This window comes from Pundamilia nyererei, unplaced genomic scaffold, assembly GCF_000239375.1.
Source record: "Pundamilia nyererei isolate P.nyererei 1_Seehausen unplaced genomic scaffold, PunNye1.0 scaffold00175, whole genome shotgun sequence".
NCBI lineage: Eukaryota > Metazoa > Chordata > Actinopteri > Cichliformes > Cichlidae > Pundamilia > Pundamilia nyererei.
The window spans coordinates 980,030-1,000,086 of NW_005187576.1; the positions used below are offsets into that span (position 1 = coordinate 980,030).

Genomic DNA, 20,057 nt, shown 5'->3' on the forward strand with positions numbered 1-20,057 from the left:
GCAGACGACAAAAGGGGCCCACATCTTGAATTTCCAAGTTCAGTTGTTTTGTTTTTACACTGAAGGCCTGGCTAGCTAAAGCTGCGACTGGAGTTCTTCTGCGCACATACACACATCGAGGAGAGGTTGAGTTTTCGCTGCTAATCACTCTCATATGTGGAGGGGGCTCGCTGGAAGGCGTGTTGTTTTATCTCACGTCGTCATCTGCGGGTACGGCAGCGAGCATGTGTTCCTGGTTAACACGTATCCACAGAGACAAGGTTAAAGTCTCTGAGAACTGGACAAGACCGTCCCTTTTTATAAATGGGCACTTTTACAGTGGAGTACAAAAGTGTCTGCCCCCTTCCTGATTTCCATTTTTTTTTATGTGTCACGCTTAAATGTTTCAGATCATCAAACTAATTTAAATATTAGACAAATATAACACAAGTAAACAAAAAAAATGCATTTTCTAAGTGAATTTGTTTGATATTAATTGGGGGAAAAATCCAAACCTACCCTGTGTGAAAAAGTGGTTTCTCCCTAAACCTAATAACTGGTTAGAGTCACCCTAAGCAGTTTTACAGCGCCACAGAGGAATTTTGGCCCTCTCATCTTTGCAGAATTGTTGTAATTCAGCCACATTGGAGGGCTTTTGAACCACCTTTTTAAGGTCATGCCACAGCATCTCAATCTGAGTCACGTCAGGGCTTTGACTAGGCCACTCAAAAGTCTTCTATTTGTTTTTCTTGGTGGACCTGCTGATGTGTTTTGGATCATTGTCCTGCTGCAGAACCCAAGTGCGCTTCACACGAATAAGAACAGATGGCCGGATATTCTCCTTTTGGATGTTTTGGTAGAAAGCAGAACTCATGGTCCCATTTACCACAGCAAGTCTTCCAGGTCCCAAGGCACAAAACAGCCCCTGACCATCACACTACCACCTCCATACTTTACCGTTGGTATGATGTTCCTTTTGTGAAATGCTGTGTTACTTTTATACCAGATGTAATGGGACACAGACCTTCCAAAAAGTTAAAGTTGTCACTCCTCAGAATATTTTCCCAAAAGTCTTGGGGATCATCAAGATGTTTTTTGGAAAAACTGACAATGAGTATTCAAGGAGAAAACCACTGGTCAACAGCAGTTTTCTCCTTGAACTCTCCCATGGATCATGCCATGATGTGTTCCTTTTTTTTTTTTTTTAACATCTTTTAGCCTTTCTGTACTTTGTCAAACAAGTTCTGTTTAATGATTTCTTGATTCAACACCTCTGCCAATAAATAGGCCTAAGTGTGTTTAATGAAAGGGAACTCTGCTTAAAAAAAAAAAAAAAAGGTTAAGCACAGTTAATTCACGATTTAACAAGAGGGGCAATTACTTTTTCACACAGGACCCACTAGGTTTGGGAAACGTTTCTCTCTTGATCAATGAAACCATCATTTAAAAACTGCATTTTGCATTTAATTGCGTTATCTTTGTCTAACATAAAAAAACAGTTTGATAATCTAAAACATGTAAGTCTGACAAATATGCACAACACATGGAAATCAAGAAGGGAGGAAAACACGTTTTCACACCACTTTATCCTGTGTGTGTGCTGAGGATGGGTATGCACATGCATGAGTTGTATGTAGTCAATCGAGTCAGTTAGCCTGAAGACTCAAGTGGATTAAGAGCTTAGAAACACACTTCTCCAGAGCTTTACTCACAAACGCCTTACGTTCCCTTCACAGGATTGGGGAGACCTAATCTCTGATTTATTCTCTTGTTTTCCAGCTCCACATTAACCCTTATTGCCAAGAAAAGTACCACTTTGTACAAGGTATTGGAATTGTATATTTTAGAAAGATGGGCCAAAACACTGCAGCTCATACAGCTCGTCTATGAGCTTGCCAGATTATCTTTCCGCTGCTTTTAACGCAGGGACATCTGTGAATCTAACACATTTTGATTTCTGAACTTAAACAGTGGACTAAAAACCCATAAACGGCTTCTTATTCAGTAATTTTCTAATTGATCTAATCTGTCTCCCTTGAACAAGTCAGTATGTAGACATCTTGACCTTTCAGTGGATTTTTGCAAGCATGTAGCTAGTAGCTTTATGCACTGGTGCAAGGAACACAGAGAGAGACTAATATTCCATTCTCTGCTTGGATGTCGGTGTACGTTGCCTCCTGCATGCTCCGTCCAGCTTCCTTACCTAAACCACATGCAGTATTTCCATTAGTGAGCACACGGCCGGGGCGTGCTGCTTCCTGCTGCGTGCTACAAAAGAAAGGAAAACTGTGGAAAATATCCCAACTTGATTCCCCCAAAAGTTGTCATGTGTAAAAATGGCAGAAAGAGTGTGGGGGTGGGGAATGGAGGAAAAAAAAGACAAATGTAAAAGCAAGAAACTGAGATTTTTATTTATTTTATTTTTTTAAATAAGAAAGGAATGGTTATGATGATGATTTATTTATTTATTTATTTATTTATTTTTTTTTTTAGGTTCTTTTACTGTTTTTGTTTGTTTTCTAATGAGGCAGAAATAAGATGGTTGGGGCAAAGGTCTCTGACTCATGAAAACTGATCCCAGGAGAGCTGTGTGCAGCAGGAGCGTGAAGACGTCGAGCTGTCTGTGTGTCGGCACAATGTGCTGTGCAGTAAATACCCTTAAAGAGCCCTATCATCCACTTGTTTGGTGTTTTAATGCCAGCTACATGTTAACAGTGATTGTAAGGGATCAGGGTGACGTTAATGACAGCAGTTCCGTCTCTCTTTGTGTAGGCGCGTAGATGTGTGTTACAGGATGTCAGTGCGCCGACATCCCGCTTAAACGGAACATTCTTGATCCGGATGTCATTACCGCTGTAGACAAACTGCCATTTAGGGCTGCTCTGTGTCACAGTTGAGGCTTCATTGCATTTTATTAAAACTGAATTTGCCTTCACATCTGCTTATAGATCCTCGGTGTTTACATGCCACAAAACTAATCACAGCCTGGACCAACATTAGTTTTGTGGTGGAACATCACCGACACGAGCCTCAGGTCGTTATAAAATAAATTAACTGTACCAAAATGTATACTTCCCACCACATCTTGCTTTTACTCAACCTTTTAATATTTAACAGCTACATTCATAGCACCGCTACACCTATTATTTAGGTCTGTTTCATTGGAACCACAGAGTGACATTTTGAAAATGTCACTTCTTTGGTCAAGTTGAAACTGTCCTTTTACAAAGGCCGGTGGGACTCGAGAGACAAAACCCATCCCTGTTTGGCCTCTCGGTTTCACGGAGGGATTTTGGCAATGGTGAAACAGTATGTTGTGCCAGGGAAAGTAGCCTGTGTGTCCTTTCCCAAAGCACAAACAAAATGGGACAAGTCCCATGAGAACTCGGATTAAAGACTGTAGCAAAACAAAGAGTGAGTGTACATGGAGATAACAGGCAGCCGTGTGAGTTTCTACATGTAACACACAAGAAAGAAAAGACGGATTGACGTAAATGTGTCGGCAGCATAGGAAAAGTGGATTTGCAGCACCTGCATCACGGTGCCGAGCTTTTCCATGTCGGGGGTTCAGGGAGAGGCTACACCTGAATGCATCGCTCCCGCTGCGGTCTGGGACATTCCTCTGGGCTTCAGTAATGACTCCTAATGGCACTAATGAGCCTCCACAGAGAAGCCCTGCTCCACATGAGTCTGGTAGAAAGGAGGGAGGGAGAGAGGGGAGAAAAGGTAAACCTCAGAATTGTAAGAAAGATGGAGTTGGATGTGGACGAGTGAAATGGAGAGCTGAGATCTAGAGATCTGTGGGAATGGGGAAGGCGAGTGAGAAAATATGGGAAAACTTGAACAAAGAAGTAAACAAAGAAAAGAGTGAATGTGTCAGGAAAAAATATTCCCAGTGTCCAAGGAATAGCTTAGCAGAAGGATGGATAGATGTCGACAGTTTGGAGCAACAGATTCATATAATTTAAGAATTCATATTTTTTTTAACCTTCTTATTTCTATATAAAGTTCAAAAATACCCATTTTATCTAATTTTCTTCCTGTCCTCCTTGTTTCTTCTACTTTGTCTTCCATGTGTGCTGTTGGAGGTGACTTATCCATGGGTGAGCTCCAGGATCCCTTCCTTGTCAGCATCCACCTCATTGCTGACCCCGGCGAGGGCAAGTTCCTGCAGCATGCTGCCGACGCCGTGCTGGCGTGGGTTCACCCTGAACTGCAGCTCTTCAGGGTCTCAGAGCGAGCCTCCGTCTCTCAGCGACCTCGGGCAAAGCGGCATCAAAATGGAAGCCCAGCGTCAGCCTGCCAGCCAGCCCTGGCGGTCATCCTGTTCCTCCAGGAGGCCTACGGCGGTGATGAGCACATACTGATGCTGCATCGCACTCTGCAGCGGCCGCCCTGGCACTACCACCATACTGAAAAAGTCAGCAATGGCCGGCGGATGCTACCGTTGACCCCATGCAGTCAGGACTTTTTCACTCTGTCTCCTGGCACGCCGCTCTGGGCCGTGCGGCAGGTCCATTATGGGAAGGAAATCGTGCGTTTCACAGTCTATTGCCGCCATGAAAACTATGTTGATATGGTGCGGCTGTACAAGCTGCTGCTTCAGCGGAGGGTTGCACAAAAGAAGGATGACTTTTGCTTCTTTGTCGTGTACTCCAACCCTGATATGGAGATCCAGCTGTCCTTTAAGAGACTCCCACGAGGCCACAGTCCCCTGGTGTTGGACTCGGCAGTAATGGAGGTGAGGGTCCGGGACGTCGGAGTGCTGGTGCCCCTGCTGCCACACCCTTGCAGCCCAATCAGTGAGGTGCGCTGGCAAACGGAGGACTACGATGGAAATAAGATCCTACTGCAGGTAAGCGTTTTTCATTCTGTTTTTTTTGTTTTTTTGTTTTTTTTAAATATATATGTGACTTAAAATTTCCTGCCCACATCAGCTTAAATACGCATTTGGCTATCTCATTAAGGACCACTTTATTTACATAGTCACAGTTGCTGCACATCTGCAAGCCACTTTGCTACCCGCCTTCACTTTTTGTGCTATATGGGTATTGATAAATGTTACATCGATCTCTTAATGATGCCTGCTGTGGTCTTTGCTGGGGGTCTTGCAGCTGCTGAGTCAGCCTCCACTAAATATGCATCTGGGACGGTGGGGAGATGTCACAATGGAGGCATGGTGAAACCCTGCAAATGGGAACTTCTTACTCTTCTTTTGAATATAGTGGCCCTCACTGAACTGTAACTTTAACATAGGAAAAGTACAACTCAACACAATTGCATGGTGTGATTTATTTTGAAAGAGTGTGTTATGTTTTTATACCTGCAGATACACCAAAACCTACACGAGTAATTTCAGTTTAATCTGATGAAATGAGGCAAGTTTATAATTAGTTGTTGGAACCAGCTGGTCTCATGTAAAAGGATTTATGTTGTTGCTCAACTCCTGAAACATGATGCTAAGGAGCGATTCACAAGTCTTTCCTTTGTGTACGACTGTATGCTATTAAAAGAGTAAAAAAAAGAAAGAAAGAAAGATGAAAAACAGACAAAAGTGGCAGTTTTATAGGTGGAAGAAAAAGAAGAGCAGTTCAGACTGATTCTCAATCCAGAAATAACAAGATCACACAGCAGACAAGAAGGATTCAGTTATTTTATTGTAGGTCCTTAATTTAATTCCTCCATCTTTCCATATTGAAAGGTGCTGGAAAAGCCTGTGTGGGTTTGAATATAAACACCCACATAAAGACTGACATGAATCAAGCGGCCCTTGTTGGAAAGGTATCACCTATCGGGGGATATGTGCCCAGGCGGTCGGAGATAAGTAGTGTTGAAAGTTCAAGCCGATTAAGCTGCAGTCCATTACTGGGATTGGAACGGCACAGAGAGAAACAATAAGCTAATAAATCATGACAATGGGCCATATGCATGATGCTTAGCTGCCACCTGGAATCAAGTCACATGGACCTCCACATTGCAGCGACTACAATACATTAAATATATTAAATGTAGGCAAGTGAAACAGAGGCACAGTGATATGAAAGGAATAAATTATCTCCCAAAACATCAACTACATTCTGTAAAAACACACTTTGTACAGATAAGCAGAGGGAGTGTTTTTATTCACAGAAAGTTGTGCACAGTGTATGTATATTTTGTCAGGCTGGGATAATGGCAACACCCAGCTCCCAACAAGAAAACACAAGCCTCCTGGGAACCTGGAGCTACAGATGCAGCTGTAACGTTTCAGTATATAATAAATACTCTGACGTGTTAGAGTAATAGTGAAAATCTGTCAAACTTATTTCTGTCTATTTTTGTTTTCTTTCATTGGCTCGCTAATAAAAATCACCACATGCATCTAGTGCTGTGTAAAAGTCTCAAGCCACCCCTCAGTTCTTTATACTTTGCTGGGAAAATTGGAAATATGTGCAACAATTTACTGAAATGTGTAAACAAATATGGAAATACAGTATATAAGGCAACAGCAGTTTGTGCATGTACGCGAATATTACTCCGGGCTTCTTGAAGGACATTCAAAGCTCTTGTTTGGAATTTGGCTGCTTTTTGTTCCGTCCTCTGTCAAGATGATCCCGCACTGCTTCAGAAATGTTGAAGTCTGAACTCTATGGAGGTCAGTCCATGACTGAGAGTATTCCACTCAGTGTTTTTCTAACCAGGTATGCGTTTGCTGCATTGGCAGTGTGTTTGGGATCACTGCCATGGTGAAAAATGAAGCCACGGATGGCTGTAGATACTCACCTCTCTTCTGACCTCCACCATACATACTGATGACAGGATGAACCAAAGTTTAAAAATTAAGATTCCTCACTCCATCAGACCAGTTACCACAGATTTTTTTTCCCCAGTCCAGTTCTTGTGTAATTTGACATACCTCAGCTTTTACTCCCCATTTCCCTTCCCTAACTTCTTGACAGCCAAACCTCCACTGAGACCATTTCTGATGAGGCTTCAGTGATGAGATTTCTTTCCTGTTTTCCTGTTAAGCTCAGGACTTTCAGAGACTGTTTATCTGCTGTAGATAATGTTTTGGCCTCCCGATTCTGCAAAACAAAATGTTTTTGAAAGTATACTCAAAATCACTTGTTTCAATTTTTTAAAATTTTTTGTGTTTTTTATCTTTGGTGTTTTTCATAGGTTGAAATACAGAAATGGGAACAAATTATGTTTTTGTGACGGCTGCCTGGTAACAAAGGGCCTAAAGATACTATTTAAAACTGCTTCTTTGTTAAGGTGTCTGTTATGCATGGATACAACACTGGTTCATCACTTGAGTTAAGTGCCTTTTTTATACTTAGATGATTCATAGGTCAGTGTTGAGTGGGTTATCAACCAAAAAAACTTCCTCTGAAAATGGTCAGGTACAAGGCTACAATGGCTCCTCAGAAGCAAAATATAAAGAAATGAGGGCTGGTTTCAGACTTTGCACAGCACTGTATTAATTTCTCTCTTTATTTTTATCCATATGATGCAACATATGTTTGTTGCTTTCATTGAGAGACAGTAGCATAGCATAGCAAATAGAATTTTCGGCATCAATTTGTTACTAAATTACAAATTCTTATAATATTTAATGCATTAACAAAACCTGCTTTGGATGACTATTGACTGGACACTTCAAAGCACTAAGTGCTCCATAGGAGATGCTTTTCCATATTCATATGAAATTAATATGAATTTTTATTAAAGGAACAAATTCTCCAGCTCATTAAATGTTTCTGTTGATCAACTGGAGTTTTTATAACCATGCCAGCTTCAAAAATGCTCCAGCTTTCTAGTAAATTTAGCCTCCAGAATGCTGCAAGTCTGGAAGAGAAATCTTCCTTTCTTATAATCGGATTCTGTTTTCTTCATGGTCTGAGGCAGAGGAACATAAAATGGTTCCCTATTTGATCATCTAGAGCGTCGCCTCAGTAGCGCAGTTTTGAAAACCACAGTCACACTGCCACACATAAGCAAAAGCTCATCATGTGAAGAGTTTTGTTTATAAACATAAATACAGTCCAAATGTGTTGCTTTCCACAGCATTGTTGAGGATTAGTGTCCCGTTGTCGTGGTGTTGCCTTCCTGAGGTCATATATCCGGCTGACCTGGCTTATCCCAGATAACTAAAGCTTACAAGAGTTAGGGTCTGATAATCACCATGTCAACAGCCTCATTACCCAGCGTCCTGCTGTGGCTCCTCACTGGCATTTTGTCCTCACAGAAAGCTGAACTCGTGCTGTCATGTATTAATAGTAGGCAGAGGATTGAAACTTTCACCCACGCATGGACAGAAAATAGTTTTAGTAAATAACGAGTGTGTGCAGCTGATCTGCACACTGAGACTCGTTTGGCATCAGCCACAAACGAAGAATGAACAACTGCTGTGAGATCTACTTAAAAAAAAAATAAAAAAAATACTTCTTAGAGCCTCACATCTATCTGTCAAATGTCTAAGCAATGAGAGAATCACAACAAATGACTAAAGGCCAAACAATGAAGCTAATGTTACATTTTCATCCAATGTCCGGATGGAAAAAGGAAATTGTGGAAGCTTTGGGATTAATATGAACCTAGTGAACACAAAATGAGTGTTTCTATGTCACTATTTGTGCTACAGTGCAGTCTAAACTCTTTTACTGTCAGCATTCACTGATGGTACTTAGTAAAGCTCGACAGATTACGCTGACAGAGAATGTAGCTGGTCCTCCACCTTTGTCTCAGTCGGTGCTTTAGTGAAGGAATAAATGGGCATCATGCAAGGAAAAGGTGACGCCACTGCTTGAGAGCAGAAGCAGACCAAGAAAAACAAAGAGAAGAAGAGTAAGGAAAAGATAAACAGGATGAAGTGGACTGAGAGCAGAGAGCAGGATGGAGACAAAGGAGAGAGATGGTTTATAAAAGAGTCAACTTTGAGACACTGAGCAGGGAGAGAAGAAAACACAGGGGCTTTGTTACACTTTTTATACACACACACATACGCACCTTTAGTCTGGTTTATGGCAAAGAGGGTCCTCACAAATCTCAAAACCCTGGATTACAGCTTTTTGTCTCATAAAGACTTTCAAAATAAAACCCTTCCTCAGTTCAAAGAGTAATTTTACTAAACAGAGTTGCATCAGTAAAACTTCAGAATGTTACAGCTAATAAAATATGTAGTTTTTAGTCTTGGATAACATTTACAGTTCTCTCCAGTTTACAGGAACCAGCCCTGCAAGCAGCACGTCACTGTTGTGAAGTATGTGTGTTACTTCCAAACATTACAGTTTCAGAGATGCAAATACAGATGCTCGTGTTATGTAACTGTAATTTTTGTTTTATTATCTCAAGAAATGCTGCCTGCATGCTTTGAACTGAGCAGAATTTTTGCATTATAATTATGCTGCAGTAACATATTGTCTGAAACTACCATCCAAATGACACCAAGGCTCATTTTTCTATCTTCTGTTGTCCAGTATGTTGAGTCTTTCTGAACTATAGCCTCAGTTTCCTGTTGTTTGCTGACAGGAGTGTCATTCAGTCGGTTCCTCTGCTCATCAGCAGCTTCGAGCTTTGATGTAATGTGCATTCAGAGATGCTTATCAGCACGAAGCAGTCTTGTCATTCTCCTCTGACCTCTTGCATCAACGAGACATGATCCATATCACTGGATATTTTCCTTTTTTCTGACCATCTGTTTAAACCCTAGATGTGTTTGTGGGGGAAATCTCAAATCACCAGTTTTCAAAATAGTTGAACTTGCCTGTTCAATCACTCAAATCACCAAATCATCCACATTCTGATGGCCTGTTAAAACTTCAGCAGGTTGCCTTAATAGTGTCTACATGCCTGAATGCGTTGAGTTGCTGCCATGTACCCAATAATAAAGTGACTGGTGAGTGAATATTTGCTGCACTGGATTCAACCTATCATTATCAGACAGAGTATTTATAGATGTTAGAAATAGAGACTTAGTGATTTCTTGAACAGACTGTAGATTGTTGTGAGGAAGCTGTAAATCACTTTGAACTTCTTTTTATATATTTATTGTTCAACATATGGAAATGTGCAGATTCCCCTCAGTCCCTGTGCTGCTTCAGAAGATTGTCTGGGGGCTGCTGTGTGGGAAGTTATTGCTTCTGTCTGTATTGTCTTGTTGGAAAGTCTGATGACGGAGCTGACAAGAGAACAGAAACATGGAGAAACTATCAGCAGAGTGCTGTGGATTTCAATATATACAGAGGAGGAAATCATAGACGAGAACCTGCTGCTGCAGCTGCCTTACATGTTTAAAGCAACAGCAGTCACTGTATGTCAGAACAGGGGAGTGTTGCTTCATGTGTTTCCTGCTTCTCATAATTTCCTTTTTGGATTTGTAATATTTCATCGATTTGTCTGAACAGCGCACTCTGATTTTAAGATCCTGAATGGATATATGTACAGTACACAGGGGGTTCTTCTGTGACTCACATCAACAGCTGGAGAAGTCATCAGCATTCAGAGGCCAGGGTGAGAGCAGGGGGTGTGGGGTGTGTTTGGAGACCCCGGGGTTCCCTTGTACTTCTTCCTCCTTCACTTTGCTGCCTGTATGTTGTGTGAGGAGTGTCCTGTTGCATGGAAGCCCTGTACAGAGGGAGGTTAATGGTCTTGAACCCACAGATCCCATGTGAACAAATAGAGCATACAGACAGTCTGCTATCAGAATAGGCAGGTTAAAGGAAGCAGTTTATAAGCTACAATTGTTTTTGCCCTACCACCTATCCCACATGGTGATATAACCCTTGACCCCAAATTGCTATATTTTCACTGCTTTTCTTTCCCTCCTATTCAGGTCCAGGGTGCATACTGCAAACACAGACATGATCCCTGCTACAGATCATGCACCGTCACTGAATCTGCCTCTGCTCCGTCCACCTTCACCCGCAGCGCCACCTCTCACAGGAACCGCCGTTACCATCAACGGATGCCACCTCGTTCCAAAGTCCACCCGACCTCCCACTACTCCATGCCTCTGGCATGTGAGGAGCCAGATGAGCAGGAGCAGTGGCCAGACCAACAACATCCTGACAGCTGGAGGTCCCATTGGACGGGCAATCGGTCCGGATCCCTCTTCTCTCTACCCAACATGGGCTCAGCCAGCTCCCGCTCTGCCTGTTCCTCTCCAGGTCCTTGTCCCAGCCCCAATTACAGGAGCCACTCCCTTCACCGGAGTTCTTCGCTCATCCCGCCCTTCCGCCTCAATGTGGACGCTCTGATCGGGGCAGAGGAGACGGATGTAGACACGGGAAACAAGGTAAATCCAGGTAGCAGTGTGGACCTCACAGTTGTGTCTGCGTACGTCAAATCGAGCCTCCCACAGACTCCTCGGCCATTATCGGCCCCACCAGAAGACCTCGGACCCCACCTCTCTCCCGTCACCCAAGAGGGCACCTACAAATCGGCCGCTCTGGGCCGGACTCCAAACAGCTTCTCCATCAAAAGCTCTCGGTCTGCCTTGCAGTTGTCATGTTCCCAAAGCACCAGTGCAAACACACTGTCCTCAGCTTCAGTGAACGAGTCAGACAGCTGCAGCATAATTAGTGTGCCAGTGGAAGAGAAAGACACGACAGAAGAGGAAGAACAAGAATTCTACATCTGATCTTTTGCTAAAGGCTCATAGGACTTAACTCTGGTCAGTAATATCAAACCTTAGTGCTGAGACAATCATGTAAGCTCTACTCTGCCCCCTGGTGTTTGATAGTAAAACAACAACAGCAAACTGAAGCAAAGCACAAAGTTTGTTCTGAAATATTTGTGAATGCTGCATTTTTTCTTTTGCATGTGTGTATATATAAAAACTCTGTAAATGCTACTTCATATCTACTTTCACGCATTTAATGGAGAAGTTGCATATCTGTGTACAGAAACATTTAATAAAATTGCAAATTGTTTGTCCCCTTTCAAATATGTTGCTTAACACTCCATTAAACGTAGGGTAGGTGTCACGTTTTCTACATCACTGATCATAACCAATTAGATTTGTTGTGTAGGCCTAACCAAATGGCAACATTAAAAACTGACATGATATAAGGGAAAAGAAGGTTTCTGCCACTAATGCTTTCACCAGACATTTAGCATTTCAGTCCTGTGTGAAGTCCTTTTGGCCTGGATGCCTCGTCTGATGGGTTTAGAATTGGAAGACTGTGCATCTTCAAATATTAAGCTGCCAAATGCATAGAAAAAGCTCTTTAAGCTAAACATAAACTGCCGTGCAGGTAGTAGGTTGGTCACCAGTGCTCTTCTAAAAAAAAAGGTTTTCTTAAATCAAGGGCCTGCCACTGTCCAAAATAAGACTGACACACTAACAGTACTGAAAAGTACATGGATCTGCAAACTTGGTGGATAAAATATGTAAAGTTATCACAGAGAAAGCAGCAGAAGCTACTAAAAGTTAGAGTACAGTCATATGGTCTTAAATGGTCAAAGAAATGTAGCCATAAATTAATTTGAGAAGCATGAGAGGGAAAGCAATCCTTCCGGTTAAGAGAAATGCTTTAAATTCCTTCCACATTTTAAGGTACACAGACTGGGGATGTCTTTATTTTGATTTGTACTTAAGATCCCATTCATTCTTTTTTTCATATAGCCTGTAATTTAGTGGTTAAGAACCTTAAATTAACCTTAATTCAAACATGAAGAGTGATAGTAAATGTAAACGTGGTCAGATGTGTGGTAAGTATATTTAAAAAAATATGCACAAGATCATTTGCATGTTAAAAAGAAGCCAGATGGTGAAAATAAAGACATTTTGTGTAAATATAAAAAGTGCAAGAGGTACAGAAAGCTGCACCACAGAGTAGGATATAAGATTCAGGAACAATAACACACACATGATTCTCCTGCAAGTTTCTTTCTGTTCAAAGGGAACGTTTTATCTAAACTTGGCACTGAAAGTAAGGAAATTATTTCTTGTAGTGATGCTTCTTGGCAACAAATCTTACACTGTTGGAAAGCCTGTTTATTTCCCCTTAAATGGTGCCACATTTGTAAGGAAAATGCATTTGTAGGTTGCGCCCATGAAAACTTGCCAGATCTTCTTTGCCAACGCCAAACAGCAGATTCTGTTACTGGCTCTTGTTTGGTGTTGTTTACTGGACTGGATAACTGAAATTTGAAGACGAAAGACAAATTGGCAATTTAATAATTTATTCTTTTAACAAAGAGGGGCCTCGGTAGTATTGCTGTGGGATTACATCACATTCTTCAACCAGCATTTGTCACAAGTAGGCAAATGTGATTGTGTTGGTCACTCTGGCACGAACATCATGTCCAAGCTGATCCCATAAGCAGGGTTGAGGTCAGGACTGCAGGCAGGTAATTCCATCCTCTCCATTTTTAAATTCTGGAGGTAGTCTCCAATAAACCTGCTCTTTGAGGTGGGTGTGATCTTGGAAGATAGAGTTCAGTCCCAGACTGTGGAGATATGGGACTGTCACTGGCTGCAGAATCTCTGCACTGAGATTTCCTTCAATGATGACCAGGCTCGTTTTCCTAGTGAGGCAGATCCCTCCCCACACCATCACGTCTCCACCAAAAGGTGTTACTGTGTCGGTGCAGCAATCAGCATGATGTTCTATGTGTACTGCCGTAGACAGAATCTGCACAAATTATAACGTAACGTTCCCCACATGTTCAGGTTCCAGTGCACATGTTGCAGACACCAGCACCTGACACTGAAGGGCAGTCACAGGAGGCCTCCTGCAGCCCAATGAGACTGGAGATCAGCTGTGCGCAGTCTGTTCCGGCTTGTCTGGGTAAAGAGCCCTCATCCATATTATCCTGCAAATCTGTAGAAGACCGTTTACAGTTCCTGAGTGATGACACGGTGAGGAAATGGTCTTCCTGTGGTGTCTTCTTTTTCTTCTTGAGATGCCAATTTCATGGCCTGTCTCTGACATCCCCCATTAGAGATGCTACCAGGTTTCACACCAAACAATGCTGCAACTTTTGTAGGAAGGGCCATATCCAGATCAGTCAAACACGGTATGCTTGGCGCAGACACCAACTGAGCGCTGTAGTAGGGTCCATGCTCACAGGTGCTGCTCATAAGGGATACGATTGTAAGCACCTGGGGTACCAGAACCTCAAAATAAGAGTCAACAGCAGAATAAGTTGTTTGGCATTGGCAGAAGAGATTTGGCAAATTTCTCATGAGTTCAAACCAAATACTCAATCTGCTGTTCAACCTTCAAAATGCATTTTTCCTTGCAGATGTGGCACAGTTTATGTTGAAAGGCTTTCCAGCAGTGTAAGAAGCATTGTTATAATAAAAAAAAAAATTATTCCCTAAATACAAATTACTTGCAAAAAAATGAAAAAGATATCTTCTTAAGAGACTTTTCTTCGAATGTGGAGACTACAATAAAGTATTTCAATACAATGCAGTGCTGCCCCCTTGTGCTGAACTTTGAGGTTAAAGAAGTAACTTGAGTACAAGAGTTTCACTTCTAGTGATTTTCTTTTTATTACTACTTAAGAGTTGGGTCTCGCCTTTGAAGTAATCTCCACATGAATAAATTCAGGTAATCTCTCCACAGGCTTTCAAGGACTCACTGAAACAGTATCTGCATGTGTCAGAGCTGCTTCACTGAGGTCTGCAACTCTCTTCTGCGTCTCGGGAAAATCTTTAACGACCTCTCGTTTCAGCTCGAACTGTGAAAGCTGTCTCTCAGCACTGTTTGAGCACTTACACAGGTGCGAGCCTGCCTGTGTGGTCCACAGTCTGGAGAAGAAAAATCCAACATTAGTGCACATTGGTTGTCATGGTGAAACCTTGCAACCCTGAGGAGGTGATGTAATCATCCACCAATCAACACAGAGATTTGTGTAATATATTACCTCTTCGGGCCAAGTCTGGAAAATAGATCAGTCTGCAAGCTGAGATCCTGAGATCCCAGACAGTTTTGGAAAATTTGTTCAACAACTTAGATTAAATGTATAAAATTTTAAAAATCTGTGCAAGGAAACTGTTGAAATGAATAATAGTTGGACTACAGGGCTCTGCAACATGTAAAAAAACAAAAAACAAAGATCTGAAAATCACTTAAATATAGAGAAGACACAATGTAGAGGCAGGGAAGACAGAAAAAGGAGGATAGTGGATTTTCAAATTGGGTTAGAAATATATATATAAAAAAGAAAACCTGATTATAGGTCTGATAGATTATTGATTACCAGATTCACTTGATTGGATGGATGTTATCACTGGTAATCAGCCCTATAGATATGAGTCAGAAGTGCCCAGTTATTATGTATCCATAAGTATACCACTTAACAGTATGTTTAATAAAGCTATTAGCATAAAGGGGAACGGTATAGTTTTCCTTACAGTGTATTGTATAATAACTCTGCATTCATTACTATTTTAATTATACGCTCACTGGCCACTCATTCACACAAATATCTAATTAGCCCATGCTGAAATTAATCATCAGAAAGGGGAAGAAGTTAATAAGGTGACATTGACTGTTGCATGGTTGTTGGTGGCAGATGGGTGATCTACTGGCAGTTTCCCCACACAACAGTGAACGGTCCAAAACAGAGAAAATATCCAGTGAGTGGAAGTTTGGTGAAAATACCTGGTTGTTACTGGGGGTCACTGGAGAATAGCCAGACTGCTTTGAGCTCACAGGAAGGCAACAGTAACTCAAATATCCGCTCGTTAGAACCAACGTGTGCAGGTGCCACGCTTCTCAATTTCTGCTGTGACATTTGGATGGTGGCGTCAGAATTAGGCATAAACAACATGAAAGCATGGATTCATCCTTCTTTATATCAACAGTTTGGGCTGGTTATTTTGTTTGCACTCTTTGTACCAACTAGGTGTTGTTTAACAGCCTTGTGACCTTAGGCGGGTGTGCAAACCCCGACAAACCGATATAAATATACCAAATTATCTGTGCCTTCCCTAACGAATTCGTTTTAATTATGTCCCACTATGACTTTTTAATGTTAACAGATGTCTGACTAGGCTGTGAAGAGATTATATTAACTGGCAGCAGATGGTGCTATAGTGAAACAGAAATAGGATTTTAAAAGTTACAACTACAGCTGCTTTACAGTTACTTTGTCTGATTCTTAAAAGCTTCAAAAATGATGCTTTTGTGTCATTGATGTTTTATTTCTTTGTTGCAGCATGGGATACTTTCTTAAACATTTAGGGTATTTCCAGTTTCCCACATAGTACCTGCTGTTTCCACACCCACTTCCAATTTCTTGTCCTTCAAAGAAAATTAAAAAGTAAAACCGAGATTTTTCCCATAACTCTCCAGAGCCACGCTCATATCCCCGTGAGGTGATGCTTGCACGGGACACGTCCCCTCACGTCGCCCCTCTCCCAGTGCCAGCACTACTGGCTCTAATCCGCCGTGGCGTACCTGGCAGATCGCTCTGGCGACACCGGCGTTGTTGCAGCCTGGCCCGGCCCCACACACCCGCATCCCCTTTAATCCTAATGAACTGCCCCAAGGCCCCGGGGCCCGAAGGGAAGTAGGCCACTGGAGGTGAAGCAGAGTGAGTGAGTCTGTCACATCATTTCTACAACTATATATAAGCTGCTTTCTCTCAAGCCTTTGTCACCTTCATTTTATTGTCTTCTTTTTTCTTGTGTTGATTTCAGTTGTAATAGTTCCTCTTCATTGCTTTCTACACTGTGACCTCAGATGACCTTTATTTTCCCTGCAAGGGTAAAAGTCACTGGGTGGAGAGAAGACTGCAGTGAAGGATATGAATGGAGAGCCTGGGGATAGCCTCCACTAGTTAGGGATTAAGTTGCTGCTATGTGGAGAAAGGCAGAGATATCACAGAGTTGCACAAATACTCATCAACTAACGGTGCTGCTTTCGGGAAGGAAAAAAAAACTTCACTGAATATTTCTAAGCTCTTGGAAACAAAAAGCTGAATGCATGTGCACATGAAAGGTGTTGGCATGGATCGTTACCTGAACAAACCAACCAGATATGTGCCCAGGAACCTAAGGGAGCGCCTCTTACATCATTAATTTTATTATATAACATAATATGTGTGCAAAGGAGTGTCAGGTAGATCTGCAGGGAACGGTGGCTTTAGACAGGAATCAACAGCTTCTCTTCATCTCTAGTATTAACTACATTTTCAGTTAGCATAGCACTACATTTGAGTTCTGCATAAATAGATGAAAAACAACCACAAAGAGATATAAAGTGACCAAGGAGAAACTGAAAATGATTGCAAAGTGTGTGTTCGTGTGTGTCAGTGAATGAATGATGTGTCAGAAGGCTCTGAATGCTCAGTTTGCAATTTTTTCCATACTCTTTGATCTCTATGATGTCAAAGAGAGCAGATATCTTTAAGCGCTTGGTCACTCCGGGGTAGCTCACTGGATGTCTTGGCGCGGTTGCTGACCTGCTCCCTTGGGGATTGTGGTCCAAGGTAGATTGGGCATCTTTGTCGCGCAGTGGGACACCCAGGGCTCAAAGTATAGAAACTAGTTCCCACCACTCAAAAATATATAAATAAATAAACCTAGGCAGAGCTACATAACATTTTTGAGTTGTTATCTCACAACTGTGACATACTAAGCCAAATCTTTTTCTTATGGATGGCAAAAAAAAAAAAAAACAACCCAAAAATATTTTCAGTGGAGGAAACAACCTTCCATACAAGATCACCACTTCATTAAAAACCAAGCAAGCAACAGCCAATCAAAAGAAAGTTGGCTTAAACAGAGAGCTAACATGGCTAGTTTCAGACAGAGCATGAACTTAGGGTTCGCACTTGGGCCCAGTCTACATAAGAACTGCAAGACTTAAAGTGCTTTGCCTTGTAGTATCGTCTTCACTATAGCCTGGTACAAGCCAGCTGTCATGCAAGGGCGCTGCTTCAATGACCAAGTAGCTGCTTACTCAAAGAGCAGTGATGATGACTGTGTTATCAGTGTTTGGTTCCATCTGTCTGTTTGCCCATCAGTCTCTTTATTAGCTGTCCAGCCTCCACAGTTTTCAAGATATCATTTTCAAACTCTGTGTGATGCTAGATACCAATAAGAGCTCGAGCAGATTTAATTTTGGTGAAACTTGGGTCAAGGTCAAGATCACACCAAGTGGCAAAATGAATAAAAACTTTGAGAGAGCTGTATAACACTCTTACAAAAAAGCTTATCGAATCCAATTCTGCTCCAATCATACTGTAAAGCTGCAACAAGCGCCATTTTAGTATGTAATGCTTCAAGGTCAAATGACAGGGAAAAAGCTTTAGTTTTCACTGTTTTCCCCAAACTTTAAAGCAATATGTTAATCATTGTACATCAGCACAAATGAGCCATGAAAACAATCCAGATGTCATTTTTGAGGATTTGCTGACATCAGCATAAAACATCAACGTTTGAATATAACCCTTTGGGGGTTACTCTACAGCGACACTGTAGAGTAAGTTGACCTGCATCTTTAACTCTGAGTGCAGCTGAAGCTCACTTTGTAGCATGTCCAGGGATCAGAAGTAGAGAGTACAAACCAGTATTTCTACTTCACCAATGTGAATTTCTAACATAGTGTTGCACCAAAGGCCCCTTGTCCACCAAGATGAAAGCTGCTGTCAGTGGTGGCATCTTTACAAAGAATTGTCTTTGGTCAGCCACTGTGATGTCTCATGTTCTCCAACAAAGTCCTTAAAATTCCAAATTCCTGCCTTTAGAGTCGGAGAGTTGGGTTTTAAAGAATGCGTTGACTCTGGTTAATGAAGCCAAGCCACGGCTTCACTAATTAGTCAAGTCCAGTAATGGCTGGAATCCACTGTTAGTCAAAGCTGCCAAATACCTGATGGCTACCAATCATGCTCTGTCTTCATGGGAAAAATACCCACAATTTATTTTGCTGACTCTCATTTCCCCAATTAAGAGGGACAATTGAGGGGCAGATCACTCCAGAGCAGACTGATTTTAGGTGAAAAAAAGGGCATACCGTGATCAAATATTTGCAATTCTTCATGTTTTTGGGTTGTTTTTTTAATCAAAATGCAATAATAATGTCATGGTGAATGTTAGTAATGGAACACATACTGTAAGCATATGTGAAGACTACATAGGTAATGTGTAGGTATAAGGATGAGGAAGAAGAATCTGTTTCATAACATAACTACTAAGACTTCTCTGTCTGTCTTAAGGTGCTTACATTGTAACCCTACAATATTATGTCTAAACACTTTTAAAAACCTCATTCAAAGTCTGTTGTTTCATATAATGTTGTTTCTTGAAGGCTGAGATGCTGTTATGCGTCACATGTTGGAGCAACGCTTCCACATCTCACAGAGCGATACCAATTAAAAAATGCTGACACAGTAGTGTGACGCTCAAAGCAAAAATGTCTTTTGATCATCACAACAAAAGGCCAAAGCACTTGTATAACAGAATGGATGTCTTAGTGAGTGTGTCTGTGTGACCTTCAAACAAACACGCAGGTGTTTGCAGTAGTCAGCCTCTTACACAAACATTATAACCTCAGGATCGATATGATATGATCAAATCACAGTACTGTGCAAGCTGAGATATTTTCCTAGGAAAATGGGGGAAAGGTGCAGTGATTCTTGTGCAAACATACACAGAAATACGGTATATAATATTGGTATACAGTATATACCAATATTTGGTAAGACCACCTTTATTTTCAACACAGCCTTAAGTTTCTTTGGCAAGCTTTCATGAAATTTACTTAATTAGTGCTCAGGAATTGTTCTCCAGACTTCTTGAAGGACAATCAAAGCTCTTCATTGGATGTTGGCTGTCTTTTGCTCTGTTCTCTGTCAAGTCAGTCCCACAGTGCTTTATTGATGTTGAGGTCCAGGCTCTGGGGAGGCCAATCCATGACTGTTTCAACCATGTTTTATACTTTCTATGCTTATTAGCGTGCACCACTTTATTGATGTAGAAGGTATTTTTGCTTATTCACTCTGTGCTTAAAAACAGAATAATAAAGTAACAGACCTCGAGCACAATCTTCTTTATTGGCCTGTACTGCACAGAAAACCAACTCTGCCATGTCCATGTACAGATAACAACAATAGTGAGCTGCCTTTGTAGAAACACC

The 20,057-nt window shown here is 41.6% G+C and overlaps 1 protein-coding gene across 2 annotated transcripts in view; it reads left to right on the forward strand.

Moving 5' to 3' along the window:
- fam124a (family with sequence similarity 124 member A) overlaps window positions 1-11,905 on the forward strand; it is a 23,992-nt gene extending 12,087 nt beyond the window's left edge. Inside the window, exons 3-4 of one of the 2 annotated variants that reach the window (XM_005746225.1) lie at window positions 4,062-4,834; window positions 10,793-11,905. In XM_005746225.1, the coding sequence (XP_005746282.1) occupies window positions 4,062-4,834; window positions 10,793-11,599 (1,580 nt within the window). In that variant the 3' untranslated portion in view covers window positions 11,600-11,905. The remainder of the gene's footprint in view (window positions 1-4,061; window positions 4,835-10,792) is intronic. The other variant, XM_005746226.1, reaches the window with a different exon arrangement.
- Window positions 11,906-20,057: the final 8,152 nt, after the last annotated feature.